Source organism: Corapipo altera, unplaced genomic scaffold (assembly GCF_003945725.1).
Source record: "Corapipo altera isolate COAL_440 unplaced genomic scaffold, ASM394572v1 69, whole genome shotgun sequence".
Classification (NCBI taxonomy): Eukaryota; Metazoa; Chordata; class Aves; order Passeriformes; family Pipridae; genus Corapipo; species Corapipo altera.
The window spans coordinates 5082023-5104459 of NW_020884908.1; the positions used below are offsets into that span (position 1 = coordinate 5082023).

The 22437-nt window shown below is 42.2% G+C and overlaps 2 protein-coding genes across 4 annotated transcripts in view; one reads left to right on the forward strand and one right to left on the reverse strand.

Moving 5' to 3' along the window:
* LRBA (LPS responsive beige-like anchor protein) overlaps positions 1–22437 on the reverse strand; it is a 400324-nt gene that overhangs the window by 152245 nt on the left and 225642 nt on the right. The gene's annotated exons all lie outside the window — the stretch shown is intronic.
* MAB21L2 (mab-21 like 2) lies at positions 19642–22337 on the forward strand. The gene has a single exon (XM_027652784.1). It carries the CDS (start codon positions 20675–20677, stop codon positions 21752–21754), a length of 1080 nt encoding a protein of 359 aa, XP_027508585.1. The 5' UTR covers positions 19642–20674; the 3' UTR covers positions 21755–22337.

The window sequence follows — 22437 nt, forward strand, 5'->3', positions numbered from 1 at the left end:
GCAGCCCATGGAGGCACAATCCAAATAAATGTACCAATGTCTTCACGTACCTTCTACCCCATGCTTTATTAACTGCAAATGAAGACAATGAGGATGTTGAAGGAAAATGCTCAGGGCTCTCAGATACATAGTGCCAACATTCCATAAGACTAAATGCATGACATGGATCAAAGTAGGTACAGTACAGCTGCTCTCTGGTCTGTGATAGCAAATTATCTTGCCACTGAAACTCATACAATGCATCTGTGTATCACATTTACTCATCAGGTTTCACACCAAAGACCTGCAGAATAGGACACAATGTTACACCGCCTGTGGGGCAACCGAGTGTTTACCTCTTACCCTGAATGAACTATAACACCCGGTAGGAGATCATCTTTGCTTTCAACCTGTGTATTTATACCAAAGAAACCATCTGAAATGCAAGCAAACTCAACTGCTTTTTCAGTAACTCACATGCTCTTTAGTCATACTTTCATATCACAGATGTCCCCAGAAAATATCAACTCAGTCTCTGTTGTATAACATGCATACTACATTAGCAATCCAGACTGAAAGAATTCATGCCTGTGTCCACTGAATCCAGCTATGAAACTTATTCAAGAATCCTGGGGGTCCAAATGTGCCTCCCACTACTTTACCGCATGCCAAAGATTCGTCTTGGTTACTCCGGGTCACTGGAAAGCACTTCTTCAACCTGAAGGATTCCTTCTATGGATCCAGCTGATCTGCTCTAGATGATTTTCTGACATATGCAAACGAAGCAATGATCCTCCCTTTTTACATACCCTACCTATGTCTCAAGTCACAGTCAACAGAGAGGTTGTATCCATGAGAGAGAATCTTTCAGACTTAATCTCTGTGCAAGTGGGTCCTTCTATTTTATTTCTTCACCTCTATTTTTTATAAACGTACTTAACTGCATTTTCCATTCTGAACATTGTAAAGAAATACCTTTATTTCTATTTTATCCTAGCCTGGATTGAGTTAAGGATGATTTCAAGATAATAGGATACATCAAGGCATTGCTCTCCCAGGAGCATAATAAATCTGTAAACTAGGGTACTAAGGCACATTAGTGCATGCCTCAATTCTCCTCCATGTTCTCCAGAGTATCCAAAGGGTGACAGAACACATGTCCAAAAAGCTGCAGGGGTTGAAAACTTGTGTCACAGGGGTCAAAAGAAGAAGAACAATCTTTTAATAACTCAGAAGGGCTAACGGGAATGCAGCAAAATGGTGGAGTGTATATCCAAACATGAAAGATCCTCATTGTCATTTGTAACACAAGCCAAATTTAAATAAAAATTATATACAAAGTCTCATGTCTACAAAATGCCTGGGGGAAAGATGACTTTACCTTCCAGGTGAAAAACCTGTACCACTTCCTACAATCCAGAGGATGTACAAGAGGGCAACCCTTGTGAAAAGCAGTCTGAGAGATTCATTTCCACAGCTCTTTAAGCAAACATAAATCCAGACTGCTGCAGTACCACACTCCCTGGTCAAACACCTGCTGTACCAAACATATCTTCCACTAGCACAAATACCAGGTAATGATATACTGAAAACTATTTCAGGGAGCTCAACCAGCTGAAAACTGGCTCTGTTAGGGTGGGGGGACTCTTTTTTTTAAGCACAACAGCCTGCTGAACTGGCTCAGCACACACTGCAGAGCTCGTACAACGTCAGTCAGAGCAGGAATGGCAGGACCAGAGCAGCTCAGACCACATTTCCTTTATGCTACCTGAGGGAGTATGTAGTTGCAAGTCGAACTTTTCTACCCCTAGACACAACATTACACAAACAAAACAGGGAACCCCAAACAGCTTGGTATAGAATAATGTCCCATTTATTTCTTCCTCACCATACTGACAGGACATAGCAAAATAAATACCTTTTCTTTAAGAAATTTCTGAAGGTTGCAGAAAGTTTCTGAAGGACCAAAAAAACTGCAAAAACATTCTATAAAAAAAATCTGAAAAAGAACTCCTGTTACTGAGGCTATTTAGATTTTTTTAATACTCACAATAAAAATTAGAGAAACAATCACTCACACCACATGTTAAGAAACTAATTATAGAACCACACATCTACAAGAGTGAGTCCAGTGACAAATATGTGAAGGTGTAAATTTTTACACATCACACAATCTTTTTTTTTAATTTTTCTGTGAGAATTGTTTTTGTTGTTATCCATACAACAGAAAACTGCACAGTAAAGTGCATACGCCTTCTTTTTAGAAAGTACGAGAACCTGATATTTAATTATAAAGAGTATAAAAGCATAAAGAGCATAACAAAACTCTTAACAGCTCTTAAGACATCCAGAATACCTGTTTTGTATTGCTGACTAATATTTTAACCACCGCAAGGTGGAAGTGCAAGCTTAGTGAGCATGGAAGGTTACACACGGTACATTAACTGTATTTTTTTTGCACAATCTACATGCACCCATAGAAATAAAAAATGCTTCCTTGGTGAAATAACCACTGCCCTTTCAACAGCAATAGGCAAGTAACTTTCAAGCAGGCAGCTTCACTGCTGGAGTGAATCACAGCTGCAGTGACTTCCTGTCATTCCCTAGAGACCAGAGAGAGTGTTTTCCTAGGTGCTATAAAGGAGGAAAACACAAGTAGTTTACCAAAAGATGATCAAACCAGTCTTCTAAACGGAAAATGACCTGTCTTGAGTTTCTGTGACTCATCCTAACTCACACACTGAGTTAGTGTAACAACCCGTCCATTTTGCTTAGAGAATGCTGCTGGGTCCAGAAGAAAGGGAATAAGAAGGGAAAGATGCATGTGGCCAAGGACTGCCAAGATACACCTCACAAAGAAAATCAATATTCCTCCAGAAAAGTGGCGAGGGTCTTCAGTAAGGTCTTCCAGGTACTGCTCTAAATTGAAGAATGGTCTGCTTTAAAACAGATTTAAAAGTTCATCCTATGGTCTGGAGTGTGTCATACGTGAACACATACAAGGTCCTTGTGTACACACAATGACAAAAGACATGCCCTTGCTTTACCTGTGTATGAATAAATAAATATTTATGGATTTTATTAAAATCAAGGCTAGAATACGTATCATTTGCTCTCAGTAGAAATTTACAGGAGCAAATTCTTTGCAAATACTTGTCAGATTTGGATAAATGTTTGAGATCCACCCTTGCATTTTTTCACTAGCCTACCTTCCTTCTGCAGCGAGGCATAAATTTTCTTTTAAATATACTGCACAGTAGTAAACACTGCTCGTGAATATAAGATTTATAGCACATTAATAAAATCATATAGGCTCACTGGCCTTAAATATATGAGGCACACAATTTAAGTTTTCATGACTACCTCAAAAGAGACCTAGAGTTGCCATGCAGCTTGTTTAAATCTACAGAGTATTTACACCTACACATCAGTCACCTCTTACCTATCTCTAATTATTTATTTTCTCCAGTACAGGACAAACTTCTGAAAGATTAATACTACACACTGGGAGTGATATTTATTTTAGTAGTTTAGAATTAAGGAAAAAAAGCAAAGCAACACCTACAAGCAACAAGGGAGCACAGGATTTTAATATTTGTTTCACATGAAAGAGAAATAAAAAAATTTAAGGTTAAATATAATGCTTTAAAATGATGAGAGGTAGGAGGCAGAATCACAAAAATATCTAGAATCCAGACTCCAGCAGGCAACAGAATGGTAATACCCTTGAAAAACAAATACCTATGATGCAAAATACAAGCGCTAAACTGTAGACAGAGTAAAAAATTTCTGAAATATAATTTTCATTGAGAGATAAATGTATATACACATATTTCCACTCACTGGTGAAATTTTATGTCAAATTTTTGTATATCAATTCAAGCAGAAATTGCCTATGAAAAATATTACTTTTTATTAGTCAAACTCAACACTGTGTAAAGGAAAGGTTTCAAATCAATTTTTAAAAAGAATGAAATGTTCTTGTTTTGATTCAAAAAATGCCTTGGTTTTGACTGCTTAGTTAAATTTTGGAGGCTACTGATTATTGCTTTCTCCCCTTCCACCCCAAAAAGTGCTAGGTGATTGATACTTATAGCCAAAGGGTCAAAATAAAAAAAAACATTTAACTTCACTTTTTTTTTTTTTAAATATCGCTAGTTCACATACATTTTTTGAAGTTTGACTTTGATTCCAGGGGCAGCAGAAAAAATAAGACCTCAAAATTGACATAATGTGAAAAAAGTTTCTTTCTGACTCTGCTGGGATCTTCCTTGTTTTCTAACGATGTAATACAAATGAGTTAAATGAGTTAATGTGGACTTAGATCAGCACAGGTAAGCTTAGAAAGCAGATCAAGAGTAAAGGAGGCAAATCTTTAAACCTTTAAAGGTTCCCTCTGATTGCCAGAACTTTGCAAATAAGACAAGTCTTTTCTAAATGGGCAACTGAAGACATCTTGTTACAAGGAAAATCTTAGACAAAGACAACACAATCACACTTTCACCAGCTTTTCCTACACCTGACTTAAGTATATGACTAATTAGGGATATATTTGGGATGGATAAGGTAAGTAGGACAAGCTGGTCTGACCAACTCTGTTCTGTAATAGTCATTACAAGGCAGAAGAAGTTAAAGCAGCCATCCAGCTGCTCTCACCTGCACTGAATGCTAAGTTTCCTGCACTGAAGAGTAACTTTCTATTTCGATCTGTCTCCCAAATTGGAAGATCAATTTATTCCTACCATAAGCACCAGTCAACACAAAGACTCTAATAGGAAAGCCTATGGGAAAATCAGCAACAGTTCTAATTCTGGAATCCCCAACATACCAAAAACAATTGAAATTATTAACCAAATTGTATCTCAGTCAAAAGCTGATATACATTTTTTTTACACCAAGAAACTGAGGCAGAGAACATTCCCAGCAGCTCAAAGAAATCCCATTTGGGGTTTACGTGCCACTATGGGAGAGCACAGCAAGATCACAGGTAACCAAAACCAATCCTCACACAATGGGGGGAAGCTGAAGGCTTCCACTCTGCCTGCTATGTATCAGACATGAGACAGGGGGACCACTAAGCAGGTAACTCATTCTTCGCCTTGATTTAATTCAAATGAGAAAATAAAACGGTAGGAAGAATATCCTGAAAAATGGGAAGAAGGAATTTTCCTGTCAGTGAAAAATTTACATGCTCATGCACTAGCAAAGAGCAAAAATCAGTGAGGTTTCTTTAGAAAAAGGCTCTTTCAAAACAAGTTTCCATTTAAATCTCTTTTTCTCAGAGTGCAGGTCATTAAACCATTTGATCTGCATACAATACCTAAACAACAGAAAATGTGTTTCACCAGGAGATTTAGGAGAAGAATACAAGAGTAAAATCTATTTAAATCAGTTTATAATCAGTCCTCAAATTGTCACATACCATGAATATAATTTGTGGCAGGTAAGAAGATGCCAAAAGTAGCTAACAAGTTTCAAGATGCAAACAATTACACAATTCTGAATTTACATAAGAGAATCAGTCCTCAATAAACCCATCCTTGATTTTTGCTGGTTTATTATGCAAATTACACAGAGCAGAACACCACCTCACCAATATCAAATACTAGACACAGTCTGCTTTTCCTAAGAAAGCCTTATCTTTCTGAAGATTTTGGAAGCTGCACACAGGAACAAAAGCTGATTAAGCCCCTCTCACATAAAAAGATGGTTCCCAAATATAACTAACAACATACAAGGTATCTTATGGTTGTACACAAATACAGATAGTAACAGGAAGATAAAAGGTATTTTACTTAGAAGCACATCTTGTTGAACACCAATAATGTGATCAGATCTATAGAAGGTAACAAAGTGAAAACAACGGATGTCCCAAATACATAAAAAGCTGATCCATGCTGGCATAACTTTATAGAAATTTTACCAATGATTTCATAAGAAAATGGCAGAACTGTACTCTGAGGGCTCCTCAAAAAACACAACGTAAAGTTATTGCTTCATCTTAATACATATGAATACTTCTTCCAAATATTCTTATAACATATATGTATATATAATCTCTGTATATTTAAATCTTTTAAATAATACCTTTTAAAAATATTTTAAATAATAACTCTTTGGAAGAATGAGAATTAGTTTTGTATGTTTGTACATCACCTAAAAAGTTCAGTCCTGATTTCATCGGCAGAATCCTGATACAGTCATTAAAGGGACTGTAATGCAACTTTCTGTGCAGTAAAATTAGATAATGTACATAATGTATTGCATTCTATTGATTCTGAAATGACATTGTGGAAGAGAATCATACTTAAGGGTGCCACAGTCTTCAAAGATCTTAATCATAATTATTTAGCACAACCCAAATGTAGTAATTTTCAGAGTTTACTTATCAACATAGTTTATATTAACATTATATACATATACAATATTTTCACATTTCCAATATTTAATGCAGTATGCTTTCTTCCAAGAAACAAAAGAAAAGGGTTATGATTCTTAGTAGATCCCTTGCAATACCTCTGGACACTTCCAAAATAGATATAACAGAAGTGGTAACGTATTCGTGACTTCTAATGTAGACGGGTTGGTTTGTTTCCAGGCTTTTGTTGTGGGGGGGTGTGTTTGGTCTTTTTTTTTCTTTCTTTTTTTTTTTTCGTTTGGGGTTTTACTTGTTGGGTTTTTGCCCCCAAACAGACTTAATTAAATAATTAACCTCATGTCTAAAGTCCCTGAGTTAATAAGAATTCTTTACTTAAAAATCTACTCAAATGCACATCTAGGAGCACTTTGAGGTTTGCTCAGAATACAAGATGACAAACACTGGAGATGTGTTTGTGATTTCCTCCATTTCAGGAAAAGAAAAACTTAAACATAGTGAATTAAGTGTCAGCTTTTCAGCTTCAAAACAGCATGGAAAAAATAAGAAGAAAATGTATTACTTTAAAGAAATGTTTTAGAAAAACTGTAGACATGTTAAATCACTGCCCACCTTTCTACTAAGCAACACAAAAGATGGTAATGACTTCAGATTTCAGGTAGGCCAGTCTTTAATTGCCAGCTTCTTTGACAACAGTGTATTAATTTCACACATGCTTTAAGAATCAACATACCGTGAATCTTCCTGACTAAGGTAAACCATTTTTAAACAGCATAACAGTCTAAAATATTTTTCTCAAATGATGTTTTAACTCTGTTCTAAATGGTTTAAGGTGTGTGGGAGGGGTATCCTTCCTTTTACATTAGTCCATTTCCAAACAAGTTTTTTTTAAATATTTTCCTTTGTAGCCTTCTGGAGGGGTTCAGACGAAATGCTAAATGGATTGCAATGTATCACTAACATCTGTAAAATACTGATCATTTTACTCTCAAATCCTTCAAACATTTGCTGATCCACAACTGCTTACAGACTGGGCCTAAACAACTTAGCACAAACTTATGTTTAGAAAAGTATCCTTTCTGCTCTGCTATTACCTTACAATTGAATTCAGAAGTCCCCATATATTCTGCATTTTAGCATTCAGAATTTGGCTATTCTTTTTCATAAAAATAAGTTGGTTCCAAATTATTACTCTCTAGTCTACACTTCATCAAAACTACTGAAGCTCCATTTTATGTTGCTGATATGATTTAACCTTCTTACTGTAAGAAATTGTCTTTCTGGTATTAACACTATGAAGTACTCGTCTCCTTCCACTTACAAATTACAGACTGGTTTAAAATGCAGAGTGCTTCAAAATTAAAATGAAAGTATGAGGTCTCAAGCAAATTTGTTAAAAAACCAAATTACCACAGTAAGCCTGAACAGATACATGCCTATATTCACGTGTTTTGCATCTTTCACTCCCATTGTACTCAGCATATTACAATATAACATGTGCTTCCCATGACTTAGATTAGCAAGATGATCAGAACAACTTTGAAGTACATTGCATCAGGAATGTGCCATCAACACAGGGGGTTTTATTCAGGTATATTTGATCACAGCAAATCGTAATTCTTTATGCCCATTTTAAAACCCAACAAACCTTAGTCCTTAAGACTTTATTTACTAATGCCATTTATTCCTAAACTGCTGAAATAACTTGACAAAGCTGATGTTCCAAACAAAGACCACACTTCCTGCTCTTATACGGAATCTGGAACACCATCAATGTTTTGTTCAGCTTGCATAAGTCACAACTGATTGGCCACAGTCCCTGTGGGCATGCCATTTCATCCAGACTGGACGGTTCATTAGTCATAATTACTATAACTGTACAGCAGAGACTGCAGTTTTATCTCATCATACATCTTTGATAAAGCTGCTTCTATTTCTGCTTCATCAGCATATGAAGTTACATTATTGGAGCTTTCATTTTCCAATCTGTGATTAACATTGGTTGTTCTGCTTACGAAATGTGTACCAAAATTCAAATTTTAGATAATGTACAAAGAAAGGCCACGACGCGACCACCGTTTGAACTTTGTGTTAAAAAAAAATCATGCAGCAGTTATTGCTACAGAGGAAGAATAGATTCTTAAATCACAGAGTGGCTAAGAAAATTTAACCAAGAAAATATCAACAAACCAGTTTGTGAGTGAATGAGGCTGTTGGTTTCTAAAGCAAACTGTGACACATTAGAAAAATCTCTCAGTTCAGCGTGAAGGTTAGACAGAGGAAATTTATGACAACTGCTGGGTCAATCAGCATTTTTCAGGCAATGTTTATACAATTGCAGAAAATGAAAGCCTGCAAACATAAAGAACCATGGTGAAAACTGACAGCCACTGCACTGCTCTCCTGTCAGTAAACAGATGCTAAAACACTTAAATCTAATAAGGACTGTGAATGCAATCTTTAACAAAATGCATTTTAAACATGTGAAAGTCCCACACTAAGGCATTTCCTTGTTGTGGTGCTTGTTGCTGATTTTTACATCTTATTGTGTGATAATAGGAAACACAAAGACTAGTGGTACCATCTGAATGTGCAACGTGTACCCATGATAGGCCACATAAACAGTCATAATCGACAGTTACATGCAGGCACTGAGGCTGCAAAAATCCCAGAGTAATTAGTGTTGTCTGAATGCAATGACATCTGTTTTCTCATGGTCCTCTAGACTTGTCAGGCCAATAAGACGTATATGAAAAAATATGACAAGCATTGCAAATGCCCTTTTGAAAGGTCTCACTTAGGGAAAAGCTAAAGAAATGACACATGCCACCTCTTTTTTGCCAGTATACCTAACAGCCAAAGCTTGAAGATCTGAAAAAGGTCTTTTGAGTCATTTTACATTTGACTATGGAAGGTTTATTCAGAACACAGCACTGTGCTTAGGAAAGAATATATTGCATCAGCTTTTGTTCTTTTAAAAAAGCAAGCTTTGTTAACAGAAGAGCAATAAAATGTGACTGTTTACTTCTGACCGGTGTGCTTACATGCCAGTGTCATCACTATCTCCCTTCTTAATTAAAGCAGATACCAGGTAGCCCACAATATGCACGTGTATGTCTGTATACATACTTTTTTAATCATTATTATTATTTTTCTTAAAGAGTGCAACAAGAACAGTTTCACAGCTGTGCTTTCTGACATTGCAAAAACACTGTACCCTTTTCCTCTGAAGACCTAAGCTTTTGTTTTAGGATTCAAGGCCTTTTTCCTTAATAGTGCCTATCTCCCCCTTCTTCTTCTGGACTGTAGCATGTCTGAGCATGCGTTTTCTCCAAGAAAGACATTAGTCATCATTAACAGAAGCCCTGACACCAAGTCTAAGTGCCTCTCCACAATGACCAAGTGGCAATCATCTTTCTCTTACCCTGTCACTGCTGATTAGGGGTTTCTTTCATGAAAATTTAATTTGTCGCCTTTCTACAGCTCCTTTTTACGTTTCTGCAATAACACAACATGCCAGCAACACTAAAAATACAGTAAAAGATGCTGTACCTGTTTACACAAAAAGATAAGATTCAGACTGCATGGCTGGACTCTTTACCTACTTTAAAAAGAAAAAAAAAGGCCCTGCAAGATGAGGAAAACAACTTATAGAGGAAAAACTCCCATTAAATACTGAAGGACTCAAAGAACCTGGCACATTTTCAATCCAATTAATGCAAATTTTTTTCCTCCGGAAGACAGCTAGCCAGCCCCTCTTCTAAAGCATTGTTCAATAGGCATATGTAACAATATCTAAACAGATTTTTTATACCCATTTAATTTCATAACTGCTCCAAATGTACAGGTACTCAGGTTTTTAGCTTATACAAATATTTCTTAAAGGATTTCATAATCCAGGGATAAATTCCAACCTCAATTCTTGAGCCCGTATCAACATTGCTCTTGCAGTTAAAAAGCCAGCCACAACGAAAAGGGCTTTAGCTGATGCAGACAGATGAAAAAGTTTCAGCCACAGATGATACTTTGCAGCTATTCAATGTACACGGTCTCAGATTCCTGCTCTGTGTAACATTACAAACGTTGTTGAACAAGATACCATAGCAATGAGTTATTTTAAGGAAGTTTTTCAAAACATTTACTCTTCTGCTTTATTTCAATTTGTCTAAAGATTTTTTTTAATTACAAGCACATGCTATTTTGTTAACATCTGTGCACAGCATAAAACCTGACTGAATTCCAGCTTCTGAAAAAATGCAGATAACTTACATCCCTCAAATAAAGTAACAACATTAGAAAACTTTATGAGATTCAGATTAAGATACATAAATTAATTTAACTTGATTTTCCATACAAGTATATTTAAAAAAAAAAAACCAAACCACCACTTATTACAAATTTTATGTTCTCTCAATATCTTTCAGAATTTAATTAAGTGTAAAGCTAAAATCTGGATCTACCTCTATTAAATTCAGAAATCACAGCTAGTAAAATCCAAGTAATAAAAACTTTATTCAGCTTCCTAAAGTATTTGGTACTCCACTATTGACCCAAAACAGCATTGGTAGTCAGAACAGAAACTGTATTGCTAACACTTTGGATTTATAAGAAACCTTCAATCTCTTTAGTCTCCATATATGAAATTTAAGAAGAGGAAACTAGGAATTAAAAGCGGATTTTGAATGGTAGACTGTGATTGTTGTACTGCTGTGGCAGCATAACCTTGATTAAATGCAGAGCAACACTAAAGTAAAAACAAAGCCCTGCCATGGTAACCTAAATTAACTACTGAACCAGACCATGCTTACAGAAAGCTGGCGTTTGAAGCTATTTTACTTGAACTCGAGAAAATCTTTGACTTTCTAGAGGGCATAAGATAAAGTTAAGCTTCTTCAGCCGCACATCCACCATTGCTTTGTTCTCTGGGCTCTCCTCGGCTCTTTGCCTGACGAGCCAGGAACGCAGATGTCGAGATCCTTGCTCTGCATCCATGTCAAGTTCAAGTACGGAAGTTTAGCTCTTTGACTCCTACCCCCACCTTCAAGTCACTTGTCAGTAAAAGGTTGGGCGATTTATTGACCACTGCAGGATGCAGACTGTCAGTGCTGAAGGAAATATGAGAGGGGGCTGTCGCTACTGTTCTGGAGCTCATTGATAATGACATACCTGCCTCTGTCACCCATTACCCATACTACAAACTACTTAGACCTAACTGAAAAATCAATAGCCTACTTGCACCGGTTCCTGTGGCTGCCTCCTTTGATTGTCAGCTCCTGTCTAGGGTCAGCACTTACATGAAAGGGGCTGTGACTGCCTGATGCTTTCAGGACAACCTAACGATATGAAACTAGCCAACAGAACAGTAAATTCTGTCCCCCTGCCCTCCTCATCAATTAGGCTTTGACTAGGCTTGCCTGTAGAAACCTGACCTTTTAAGTTTAGGTGAATATGGAACTAGCTGAACACGCCATTGCCCTCAGCACTGAGCCAGGAAATCCACTGACAGGTTAAACAAAACAGAAGGTTGTAACTGTCATAATTTGCATTGCACTTTCACGCCAACAAGGGTGTTATCAGTGGGGGCAAGCCCTGGAACACACAACGCAAGCACCCTAAGTCACTCTCCTCATAAATTTTCAAGTGAAGGGAGATAAAACATAAATTCACAAATGACCACACATTTCAAGTCCCACTTTCTTTCAAGTTCGCACTCTGGAAAACCACAAAGTACATATAAACAATTCCCCTTCCTAGGCACTCTGGCACGCAGATGCCAGTTAGAATGAACTTCCAAGACAGATGATGAATGGGGAAAAGCCACCTGCCTATGCCTCTTAAGAACTCCTGTATTAGGTTTATTCTCCGTTGAATATTTATACACATCAATACGAATCATTAATGGCTTATACACACGCACACACCTGTACTTTGGAGCAGCAGGTAGCCATAAATAATTTAAAAATCCCCAGAGAGCCCTAACTAGCACTTCTGAGCAGCATTCACTTGTACATCCTGCATCTTGGAAGTCCATTAGCAACTCCTAAATATCCCTGTGACTACAACTAAATGATAAATGTTACATTTTAATGCATCTGGCCTCCTTCAAAGAATATTGACAACCATGAAGCAAAGAACTAAGCCAAGAAATCTCAAATCTAAAGTGAAGGCTGAACTATAATCTGAAGTTGGACACAATAGCTTTAGTAACTATATATTGATTTTAAAAAAAATTAATGGATGAATGCCTTGTTCCTCCTTTCTTCCAAAATAAATAAATAAACAAATATTAAACCCAAACGAAAATATTTTTAAAGTCTCTGATTAGTGCTCCTTTCTTATATACCAATTTTCAAGCAAAAATGATTTTATGTCTTTTTATGCTCCTGCTTCCATAGGCCTACCATCCTCAATATCAGCATTACTGTAAAATGCAGACAGCATGAGTGAGCAAAACACTTTATACAATTTGAACACTTGAGCTTCTTCATACCATGAAAGGACTGGCCACATCTATGAACTACAATTAATATTACTTTTTTGAAACTCTGAGAAAGCTAGGAATTTCCAATGCACTTCATTCAGTGCATACACTTAACAGCTGTTACGTAAATATAACAAACTAGTCCTGGAAATCCCAGGCAAAATTCAGAGCAATAATTTAACTAATGTTTTTTACCCTACAACTGAACCTTTTCAACTTTTGTACCCTTAATATCCTTCTCACACAAAAGCACGCGGTGCCAGACATAAGAATGAGCTCTTAGGTAAGGAAGTGATAGGAAAAATGCTGCTGTTTGGTTTTCAAAGTTTAAGACTCAGTTCCAAAACTCCAGATATCCTTGTAAGCTTTACTTCCGAACGCTGCCTCAATACACGCCAGCTGCTGCATTTAGCTTATTTCAAATATACTTTTAGATATCGGTATTGAGAAAGGAAAACTGCCGAATTACAGAAAGGCAAAACCTTTTTTCATTAAAACTTCAGATATGTTACACTGCAATAATATTGTTACACTGTAACAGTCATGTTCTAAATCTGCATCAAAACAGCACAAATGCAGAGAAAACTCCTCAAAAATAAAAGCACAGAACTGCGTTAAAGCACTTTTAAATAAACAGAACAGCAGTTAGAATTAATATCGCACTCCAAACAAACTACAGAGCAAACACTAGTTAAAAATGGTAGACCTAATTGAGTCTGGATGGTCCCCTTTACAGACCTAATGCAATGATTAACTATGCATCTGGTAGCATGTCAAGTCCTTTTTGTGTGCCTATCTGATAGTGAAGTGAAAGGGCATGGACAGTGTCCAGTCCCAGCAAGCAAATCATTTGGAAGCAGTCATAGCCATAGATCAAAGATTTTTCACTCTATCCAGAGTCTATTTAAACACAGCAACCCAGCCCCTTGTTGCAGACAAAACCAGCTAGAAAATAAGAAAGACTCCTTGGGATACAAAGATAATAAAGGAAGATAGAAGTAGAAAATGAAGAAAAGAAACAGACTGGCAGAACCTTGATTTCCATAGGCCAAGACAGCTGGTTTACATCCTAGTTTTATTTCAGATGGTTAAAGAAAAGGAATAATTTCCATCTCTTAGATCACCAAATATTATTTCAATTAAGCTATGCAGATGGCTTCTATACATTATTTGAGCCAATATAGTTTCCCCTTTCCAGCAACAGGAGATGGTACCTTGAATTACTTTGTGTATGGGTTTTACCTAATTCATAAGAAAATTAAAAAGAAAGAAGCTTATTAACATGAAGTTATTTTGAAATAAGATATGCACAGCAAGATGTAAAATAGGAATAGCTACCATTTGATTCTCTCATTAGAAGTAGCAACAAAACCCCTGCAATGATTTTATAACTAGTAATATACTACTTTTATGTCAACAGCATTTTCAAAGGATAAAATTTCAATGCTGTGAAGTACAATATACAGAAAAGTAGAGGGTTCTAACTGTGCATTTAATTTGAGCGAGGGAACAGTTAGAAGGCTGTTCGACAGGAATTATTTTTTTTAATTTTATAAAAATCGCATGCCTTTTCTGTCAGATCCAAAATCAAAACAAAATAATCTTAAAATACAGGGAGGAGAGAGAGAGACTCGATATATTTCATGCTGGTCACCAGTGCTATTGAGAAGATTGAGCCCCCTCTGTTCCCTCCACCCACAACACCCTTTTCCCTTTATAAATTGCCCTCATAGATACTCACTGAAAGGTTGTAACCTGTACAGTGGTTGGTGAGAATCAGAGGATTTCACATTGCTCTACGTGGTATTTGAAAAAGCACTTTTAAAAGCATAAGCTTATAAACAAGAAGCTTTCACTTCTGGAGCTAGAAATAGATATTTTAAAAGGGTATTGTTTAGGGAATTTTAGGTTAACTTACACACATGCTTCGTCTTGACTAGGCTGCATGAAGATTTTTATCTTCAAAATAGGTGCCTAACCAATAGGCACCACACAAGCTATTCTTTGTTGGCATGATCAGGCACATGCACAGAGATGTGAACATCTAAGGCACCAAACGTAGAAAAGCTACTGACAGAGAGAAAAGCTGTGCCCAAACGCCTGCGAATTAATCTTTTTTTTCATTTCCAAAACATAAATTTTGCTTATAATACCTTTTTATTTTTCATACTTTTAAAGAAGTGCTGATTTAGCCTCATAGGGTTTTTAAGAACCAGACAAGACATTATCTCTTTAGTCCACCTCATATTTTTCTCAAGCAAATAAGTGTTATTGCGCTCAACTGGAGGTCAAATTGATAAAATCCTGGCATGTCATATGCTGTCATACTTTTTAAAAGTTATGCTATTAATGTAATTAAGCAATTATTATAAATAAAGACCAGTCAACATATATGAATTTGGTTATTTCTAATGGATGAAACAGCATGCATCCACCCCAACTGCATCCAAACAAAAGGCCCACATGATGTTTTAACAAGAAGAAAATTTTACAAAAGCACTAAAATTGTTCTTTCTTATTGCACATGTCTGCCTTTCTCTGACTGCCAACTTATTAAAGGCAAATTTACAAAACAGCATTTGGTATTTAAAGCAGTCTACAATAAAAGAAGTCACCATCAGTCACTATGAGAAAAGAGAAGATGCTACCTTTAATTCGAGGTTCAAGGCATTAGAGAAAGCCCTCATCAGCAGATTGGTTATGGTTAAACACCAGATTATGAATACGTTCACATTTTAGGACTGAACAGGAAAGTAAAGGTAAGCTACTTAAAGGAGTAGTTGGAAGCCTTCTCTTTCCCGCTGAAGAAATAAAATTTAAGGAGACTTAGAAACATGTATAAATTATTTAATTAAAATACCATTCAATCTTTATGGGAAAAAAAGGTACAAGATTTATGCAACACTCTTAGCTGACAAGATGCATTAATGACATGTCCAGAAATGAAATCATCTTTTGTCCTCAGCATGTGCCATCAACTGATTTCATACATACAGTCCTTAGAACAGATCAGCAGATAGCAAAGCCAAGCCATGACTTTCAAGAAAAGGTATACACTGTATACCACTGAATGTAAAAGGAATTTTATCTGTCAAACCCACAGCAGCATTTGCTGTAACTATTAACCCGGTTTTGCTGTGGAGAAACACAATGTGCATTACTGAATCATTTCTTTTCAAATCCATACATTCCCTGCAGCAGTTCAAGCTTCATCAGCAGTGCAGGAATGTATGAAAACGACAGGCAAAGGGCACTAGCTCTTTTCCCATACTGTTCTTCTATAAATGGAAGCAGAGTCCTACAAAGCACTTAAAGCTGAGAATGTTTGAAGACTGATCTCCAGGAAAAAAATAATACAATGCTAAGTTCCACGAGTAGATTAATTACTCCGTTTTCTGCAAAACTGTTTCCATTAAATGAAAGGACAGAGAGGGAACCAACCAGTAGAAAATAATGGAATGCTAGCTGGGTCTCATCTACAAAGCTGCCATGAATAAAGCATATACATACACATTCATATTTCATATTCTATTCTTAAAAATGCTTCTTACCCTTTTGGGAGCACCTGTTCCTGAATTCACTTTTCCCCCTCACTTTCACCAAGGGAGAGAAAAAGGGCAGATTTGGCAGAAATCCTTTAATAGCCTCAAGTCAATTTGATTAAACTTTGATTTGCCTTAAAAATTACACCTTATATCAGCAGCATGTTATAGAAACCTTAAAATACAACGTTCAGAATAAAAAGGCTGTGAAATATGTAACATATGCCACGGTGATAAGCTGGATAGGCAATGAAATGCAAGTATGCTATATCATAACACAGCAAGAAACTTGTGTGCTTATTGCTGAAACTCTGAGCTGTTTTCTTCTTCTGTTGTTTTAAGGGTTAATACAAACACATAGCATTCTTTTAGGGAAAAAGAAAGAAAGAAAGAAAGAAAAAGTCTTCGCAAATTTAACAGCAGCCCTTCGCTGCTACTTTGCCATCCTCAGCGTGAAGAAAATACCGTGGCATGTACCATGCCTGCACGCCTGGATTTACATCAGCTCCAGCTCCCCGCTGCACCGAGCGGGAGGGGGCAGGAGGAGCCAAGGCAAGAGCAAACACTGCACACCGAATCCCCCTTCCAGTATCTTTTTACAGAAGCCCTCGCTAACAAAACACTATAGCTCCAGGCAGCGGCATGCTGATGTTGGCACTGCTTAAACCAAACAAACACGATGTTTAACAGTCAAATAAAATGTCCCGCAGCCTCCCTAATGAATTTGTCAAGGACCATCAGATCACCCCCGCCCCTGCCTCATTAACTCAAGTATGATGAGACGGATTATAACGAGGGAATACAGATCAATCGGTCTGAAGACTTCAAGTGGCTTTTAGCCCTGAGAGTTTCCCTCTCTGCGGCACACACACGCACACGGTCTTTTTAATGGAATACAGTATCTCCTGCTGCTGGAGGGGATGCCACTTCGTTTTATACACCATCAAGGAGCTGCTGATGGACTTCTACACTAACATACATAAAAGCAGAGGTGACAAGGGCTCTTCAATTATAGCCTCCTCGGATCCTGTTCCCCCTTCAATTATTCATCCCAGCGAGAGCAAATTCCGCCACAGATGAAGCTGGTCTTAATGCAGTGCGGCCACAAACGCCCAGACACGGGAGAGAAGGGTTTCACGTGCATTATTTGCTGGAAGTGTTTAAGTTTATTGCTCAAATGATGTTTCTAATTAGCGTCGGGGCAATAAATTAAAGTCAGCTTTTGTTTAGCTGATTTATTATTTACTAGAGCTTCAACCTCAGGCAGGAAAATTGGTAATGAATTGTTTTAAATCTGAACACCGCTAACGCTACATCATTAGACACCTTACCGCGGACGGGGGCGGGGGGGGGGGAGTGTGGGAGGGGAATCGTTCCCTCGTTCTACTTTTACCCTGAGAACAGGAACGCGCGTCCCCCCACCCTTGCCCGGGCCGCCTGACGGCTCCGGCATCTCCTCCGCGAACGCGGGAAACCCCAGGGCTGCAGGAAGCGAGACCCCGCGGAGCTTTCCTGCCCACCACTGATCGGAGGGGTCGAGGTGCAGAGCACCTCGCCGGACCAGCGGCGAGTGAGCCCCCGTCCGCCCCGGGAGCTTCGACGGGGCTTGTGAAAAAGAGTCGTAGCCTTAAATAACTCTGCAATTGCCGGAGGGCGTCCGGAGCCGAGGTGTAGGACCCTCGCTGCCCCGCCCGGCCGGCTCAGCCGCCAAGAGAAGCTCCGCGCAGGCGATGACCGCCCGGTGCTGCCGCCCGCGCCCCGGGGCCTCCGAGCACCCTGAGCGGCCTCGGGGAGGCGGCAGATCCGAGAATATTTACCGGCACTTACCCGCGCCCCGGGGCGGACAGCCCCGCTCCGGCCCGCGCATCCCCGGGACGCCGAGAGACCGTGCGAGCAGCGGCGCCAGCGACTCTGCCCCCGCGGCAGCCTGGCCCCTCTCCCCTATCCCTTTGAAAGCTGCTCTCCTCGGAGCCATCCCTGGGCTCCTCTCCCTGCCGACGGGGCCGGGCCCGGCGGGGACACCTGACACCGCCGCCCGCCCGGGCCCCGCCAGCACCGGGCACAGACCCCCGTCTCCGGGCACAGACCGCCCCGGCGGCACGGATGGAAATCAGGGAGCCGATCCTCTCCTCGCGGAGCCGCACGGGCGCCGGGCACGTCCGTACTTCTTCTAGCGGGTACGGTCGGCAACAAGACATGTTTCTAATTTAAACGCACACAGAAAACAGACGGCGATATTTTCTTTATTAAAATCAGCCAGCTGCGGCGAAAGGAGGGGAGAACAAGCAAAGCGAGCCCCACCGCTGCGAGCGGGTTAACGGGAGGCTCCGCAGGGAGCAGCGCATCGCGTCCCGTACGGTCACGGCCCCGGTCCCGCTCCTGGCAGGGCTGCGAGAGTCCAAGGGAGGGCACAGCCTCCAAGGACACACGCATCCGTGGCCCGAGCACAGAAGATGTGGAAAGTGCCCTCCCGTTAGCCTAAGTTCCCGCAGGAGAAGCAGTTCTGGCTGCTCTGCAGCAGGTACTGCCCAGGGGCTCCCTCCGAACTGACGTAACGGAGCTACGGCTTTATGTCCGAATCATTCAATATTCTTATTAATACAAACTTGCATAAAATATCGTTTCCTTTCGAATAACTCAATCCTGCGCTTTAAAAGAATGAACAGAACTTTACGGCAAGAGATTGATCTAAATTAAGGTGACTGGGGGCAGTAAAGCAAGGTGCGTGCCACGCCGCCCCGGCGACGGTCTCACTGTCACTGCTGCAAGCCCAGCATTAAGCGGAATAAGATTTATGCCTGCGGTGAAGCACCGTCCCGCCTCTCTCCCGCTTTCCCCGCACACACCGGCGCTGCCGCCGGGTCCCCTCGCAGCGGGCGGAGGGCGCAGCGCGCTCACCTCACACCCACCCTTCACCTGCCTCCACGGCGAAGTTGCAGGGGGAGCTTTTTTCCCCAACCCGCTCAGACCCTCCCCCCTCTACCGCCTCCCATCCCGGCTCCAAGGCCGGCCGATCCCGGGAGCGCGGAGCGGACGGGGCGCGCCCCTTTCCCTTTGCCCCTTTCCCCGGGGCCGCGGCGGGGGCGAGCGCGCGGGCGCGTGGTGTGCGCGCGCCGCCGCGGTGCCGTGCCCGCCGCCCGCCGCGATTGGCCGCGCCGCTGACAGCTCGGCGGCGATTGGCGGCGCGGCCCCGCCCCGCGCCCGCGCCGCGGCCCCATTCATAAAAACTACAGCGCCCGGCGGCACCGCCGCCGACACGGAGAGCGAGGGACGCGGGCACACGGCGCTGCAGGAGGAGAGGCGCGGAGAGTGGGAGCCTCGGCGCGCACCTCCGGGGGTGGGGAGGGGGAGGAGAAGCCATCCCGGGCACGGCAGCTACGCCCGCCTCCCGCTCAGGATAAAACACAGTCTTGTGCAAAGAAAACAAAACAAAACAAAAAAACCAACCAACAACGTCAACAACTCTCTAATACATCTCTCTCACAACAATCCATATAGAGCTGCAGGACAGGAATGAGAGATCACAGACCAAGTGCACACGTCTGCGCGTAAAGATAGAGACAGCCACAGAGCCGGGTTCAGCCAACGCCTCCAGCAGGAAAAGGGAAATCAACAACACCCCCTGACAGTCTGAGCGAGCGGCAGCCAAACTCATGCACATCTCTGGCGGTGCCACGGACTGAAAGAGAGAGAGAGAGAGAGGCAGACAGACTAACAGACAGAGAGTTCACTCTTCCGCTGTGGGCATTGCTCGCATTCTTCTCCTCCTCCCGTTCCGTGTGCGGTTTTAAACTTCGCCGCCGACCGGCATTTCAGCGGGGACCTTCTGCGAGTCCTGGGGAAGTTTGTTTGCTGTTTTGTTGGTTTTTTTCATGAACTATTGAAACAGCATTTTCGTCGCTGCGCGGGGGGGTGGGCGCCTGAGCGCAGAGGCAGCGGGGACTTCCCTGCCCCCATCGCCATCCAAAACTTTGCGCTCCGGGATCCCGCGGGGGCTGCCCGCAGCTCCGGCACCGGCTCCGGCTCCGGCACCGCCGCCGCCCAGCCCGCACCGTCCCGCTGCTCCTGCTCCTCCTCCTCGCCGGGGCAGCGCTGGGCTTCGCTCCTTTGTGCTTCGCCGCCCTCCCCGATTTCTTTAATTGCTCTCCCCGGCGCGCCGCTGCCGCCTTCTTCCCGGAGGCGGTGGGGGTCTGCGACTTGGCTGGTGCCCTCCGCAAAGCTGCAGCCACCGCTAAAGCATTGGATCCCTCAACGTACTGCGAGAGCCCGGTGTACAGCCCGGACCTGTGCCCCAACATGATCGCCGCGCAGGCCAAGCTGGTCTACCAGCTCAACAAATACTACACGGAGCGCTGCCAGGCGCGCAAGGCGGCCATCGCCAAGACCATCCGGGAGGTGTGCAAGGTCGTGTCGGACGTGCTGAAGGAGGTGGAGGTGCAGGAACCCCGCTTCATCAGCTCCCTGAGCGAGATCGACGCCCGCTACGAGGGGCTGGAGGTGATCTCGCCCACCGAGTTCGAAGTGGTGCTCTACCTCAACCAGATGGGCGTCTTCAACTTCGTGGACGACGGCTCCCTGCCGGGCTGCGCCGTGCTCAAGCTGAGCGACGGCCGCAAGCGCAGCATGTCCCTCTGGGTGGAGTTCATCACCGCCTCGGGCTACCTGTCCGCCCGCAAGATCCGCTCCCGCTTCCAGACGCTGGTGGCCCAGGCCGTGGACAAGTGCAGCTACCGGGACGTGGTGAAGATGATCGCGGACACCAGCGAGGTGAAGCTCCGCATCCGGGAGCGGTACGTGGTGCAGATCACGCCCGCCTTCAAGTGCACCGGGATCTGGCCGCGCAGCGCGGCGCAGTGGCCCATGCCCCACATCCCCTGGCCCGGCCCCAACCGGGTGGCGGAGGTGAAGGCGGAGGGCTTCAACCTGCTCTCCAAGGAGTGCTACTCGCTGACGGGCAAGCAGAGCTCGGCCGAGAGCGACGCCTGGGTGCTGCAGTTCGGCGAGGCCGAGAACCGGCTGCTGATGGGCGGCTGTCGGAACAAGTGCCTCTCGGTGCTGAAGACGCTGCGCGACCGGCACCTGGAGCTGCCCGGGCAGCCCCTCAACAACTACCACATGAAGACGCTGCTGCTGTACGAGTGCGAGAAGCACCCTCGGGAGACCGACTGGGACGAGGCGTGCCTGGGGGACCGGCTGAACGGCATCCTCCTGCAGCTCATCTCCTGCCTGCAGTGCCGGCGCTGCCCCCACTACTTCCTGCCCAACCTAGACCTCTTTCAGGGCAAACCCCACTCGGCCCTGGAAAGCGCTGCCAAACAGACCTGGAGGCTAGCCAGAGAAATCCTCACCAATCCCAAAAGCCTCGACAAGCTATAGGGTTAACACCCCCGCGCACAAAAACTCGCTCTCCGTAAACAACAACAGCGCCTAAAAAACTTTTTATTTAACGCGAACGACGACGGAAAGAGGCGGCGAAAGACACGCGCCCCTCGCCACCCCCCCACCCACCTGCAGCTCGGCCTTTAAAAACTTGCCGACGGTTTTCCCGGCATAAACTCTCACCGCCTTGCACGGAAGAAAGGAAGAGCCTCTCCTCCCGTCCTCCAATGTGAATTTTTAAAATGTCACAAAAAGAAGCGATCGGACTTTTGCAACTTCAAAACGAAACGAAACCCGAAAGGTACATTTTCCAATCCATGTATAGTCCTTTTCTTATGCTCTCTTGTTTGCCTGAATGTTGTCACCAAGTGAAAATTATTTAACTATATGTACAAATCTCCCTTTAAAAAAGTTTTACTGATGTTAAATGTATTTCGGTGCCAAGGTCAGATTATGTGCCCCACAACTGACTTGTTGCAAATAGTAATAAAAATATTACTTTAACTTTAAGCTGACTTTTCGTGAATGGTTCTTAAATTCAGGAAAGTAAATTCTTTCTGAACCTCAAAAGTAAATTTTTTAGTAGAAACGAAAACATGAGATGTAAAGATAGTCTAAACGCGACACCTAGCCCAAGCCTTAGCTTGGCAGATTGACTGACGTTTTCTAAACTTCCCTTT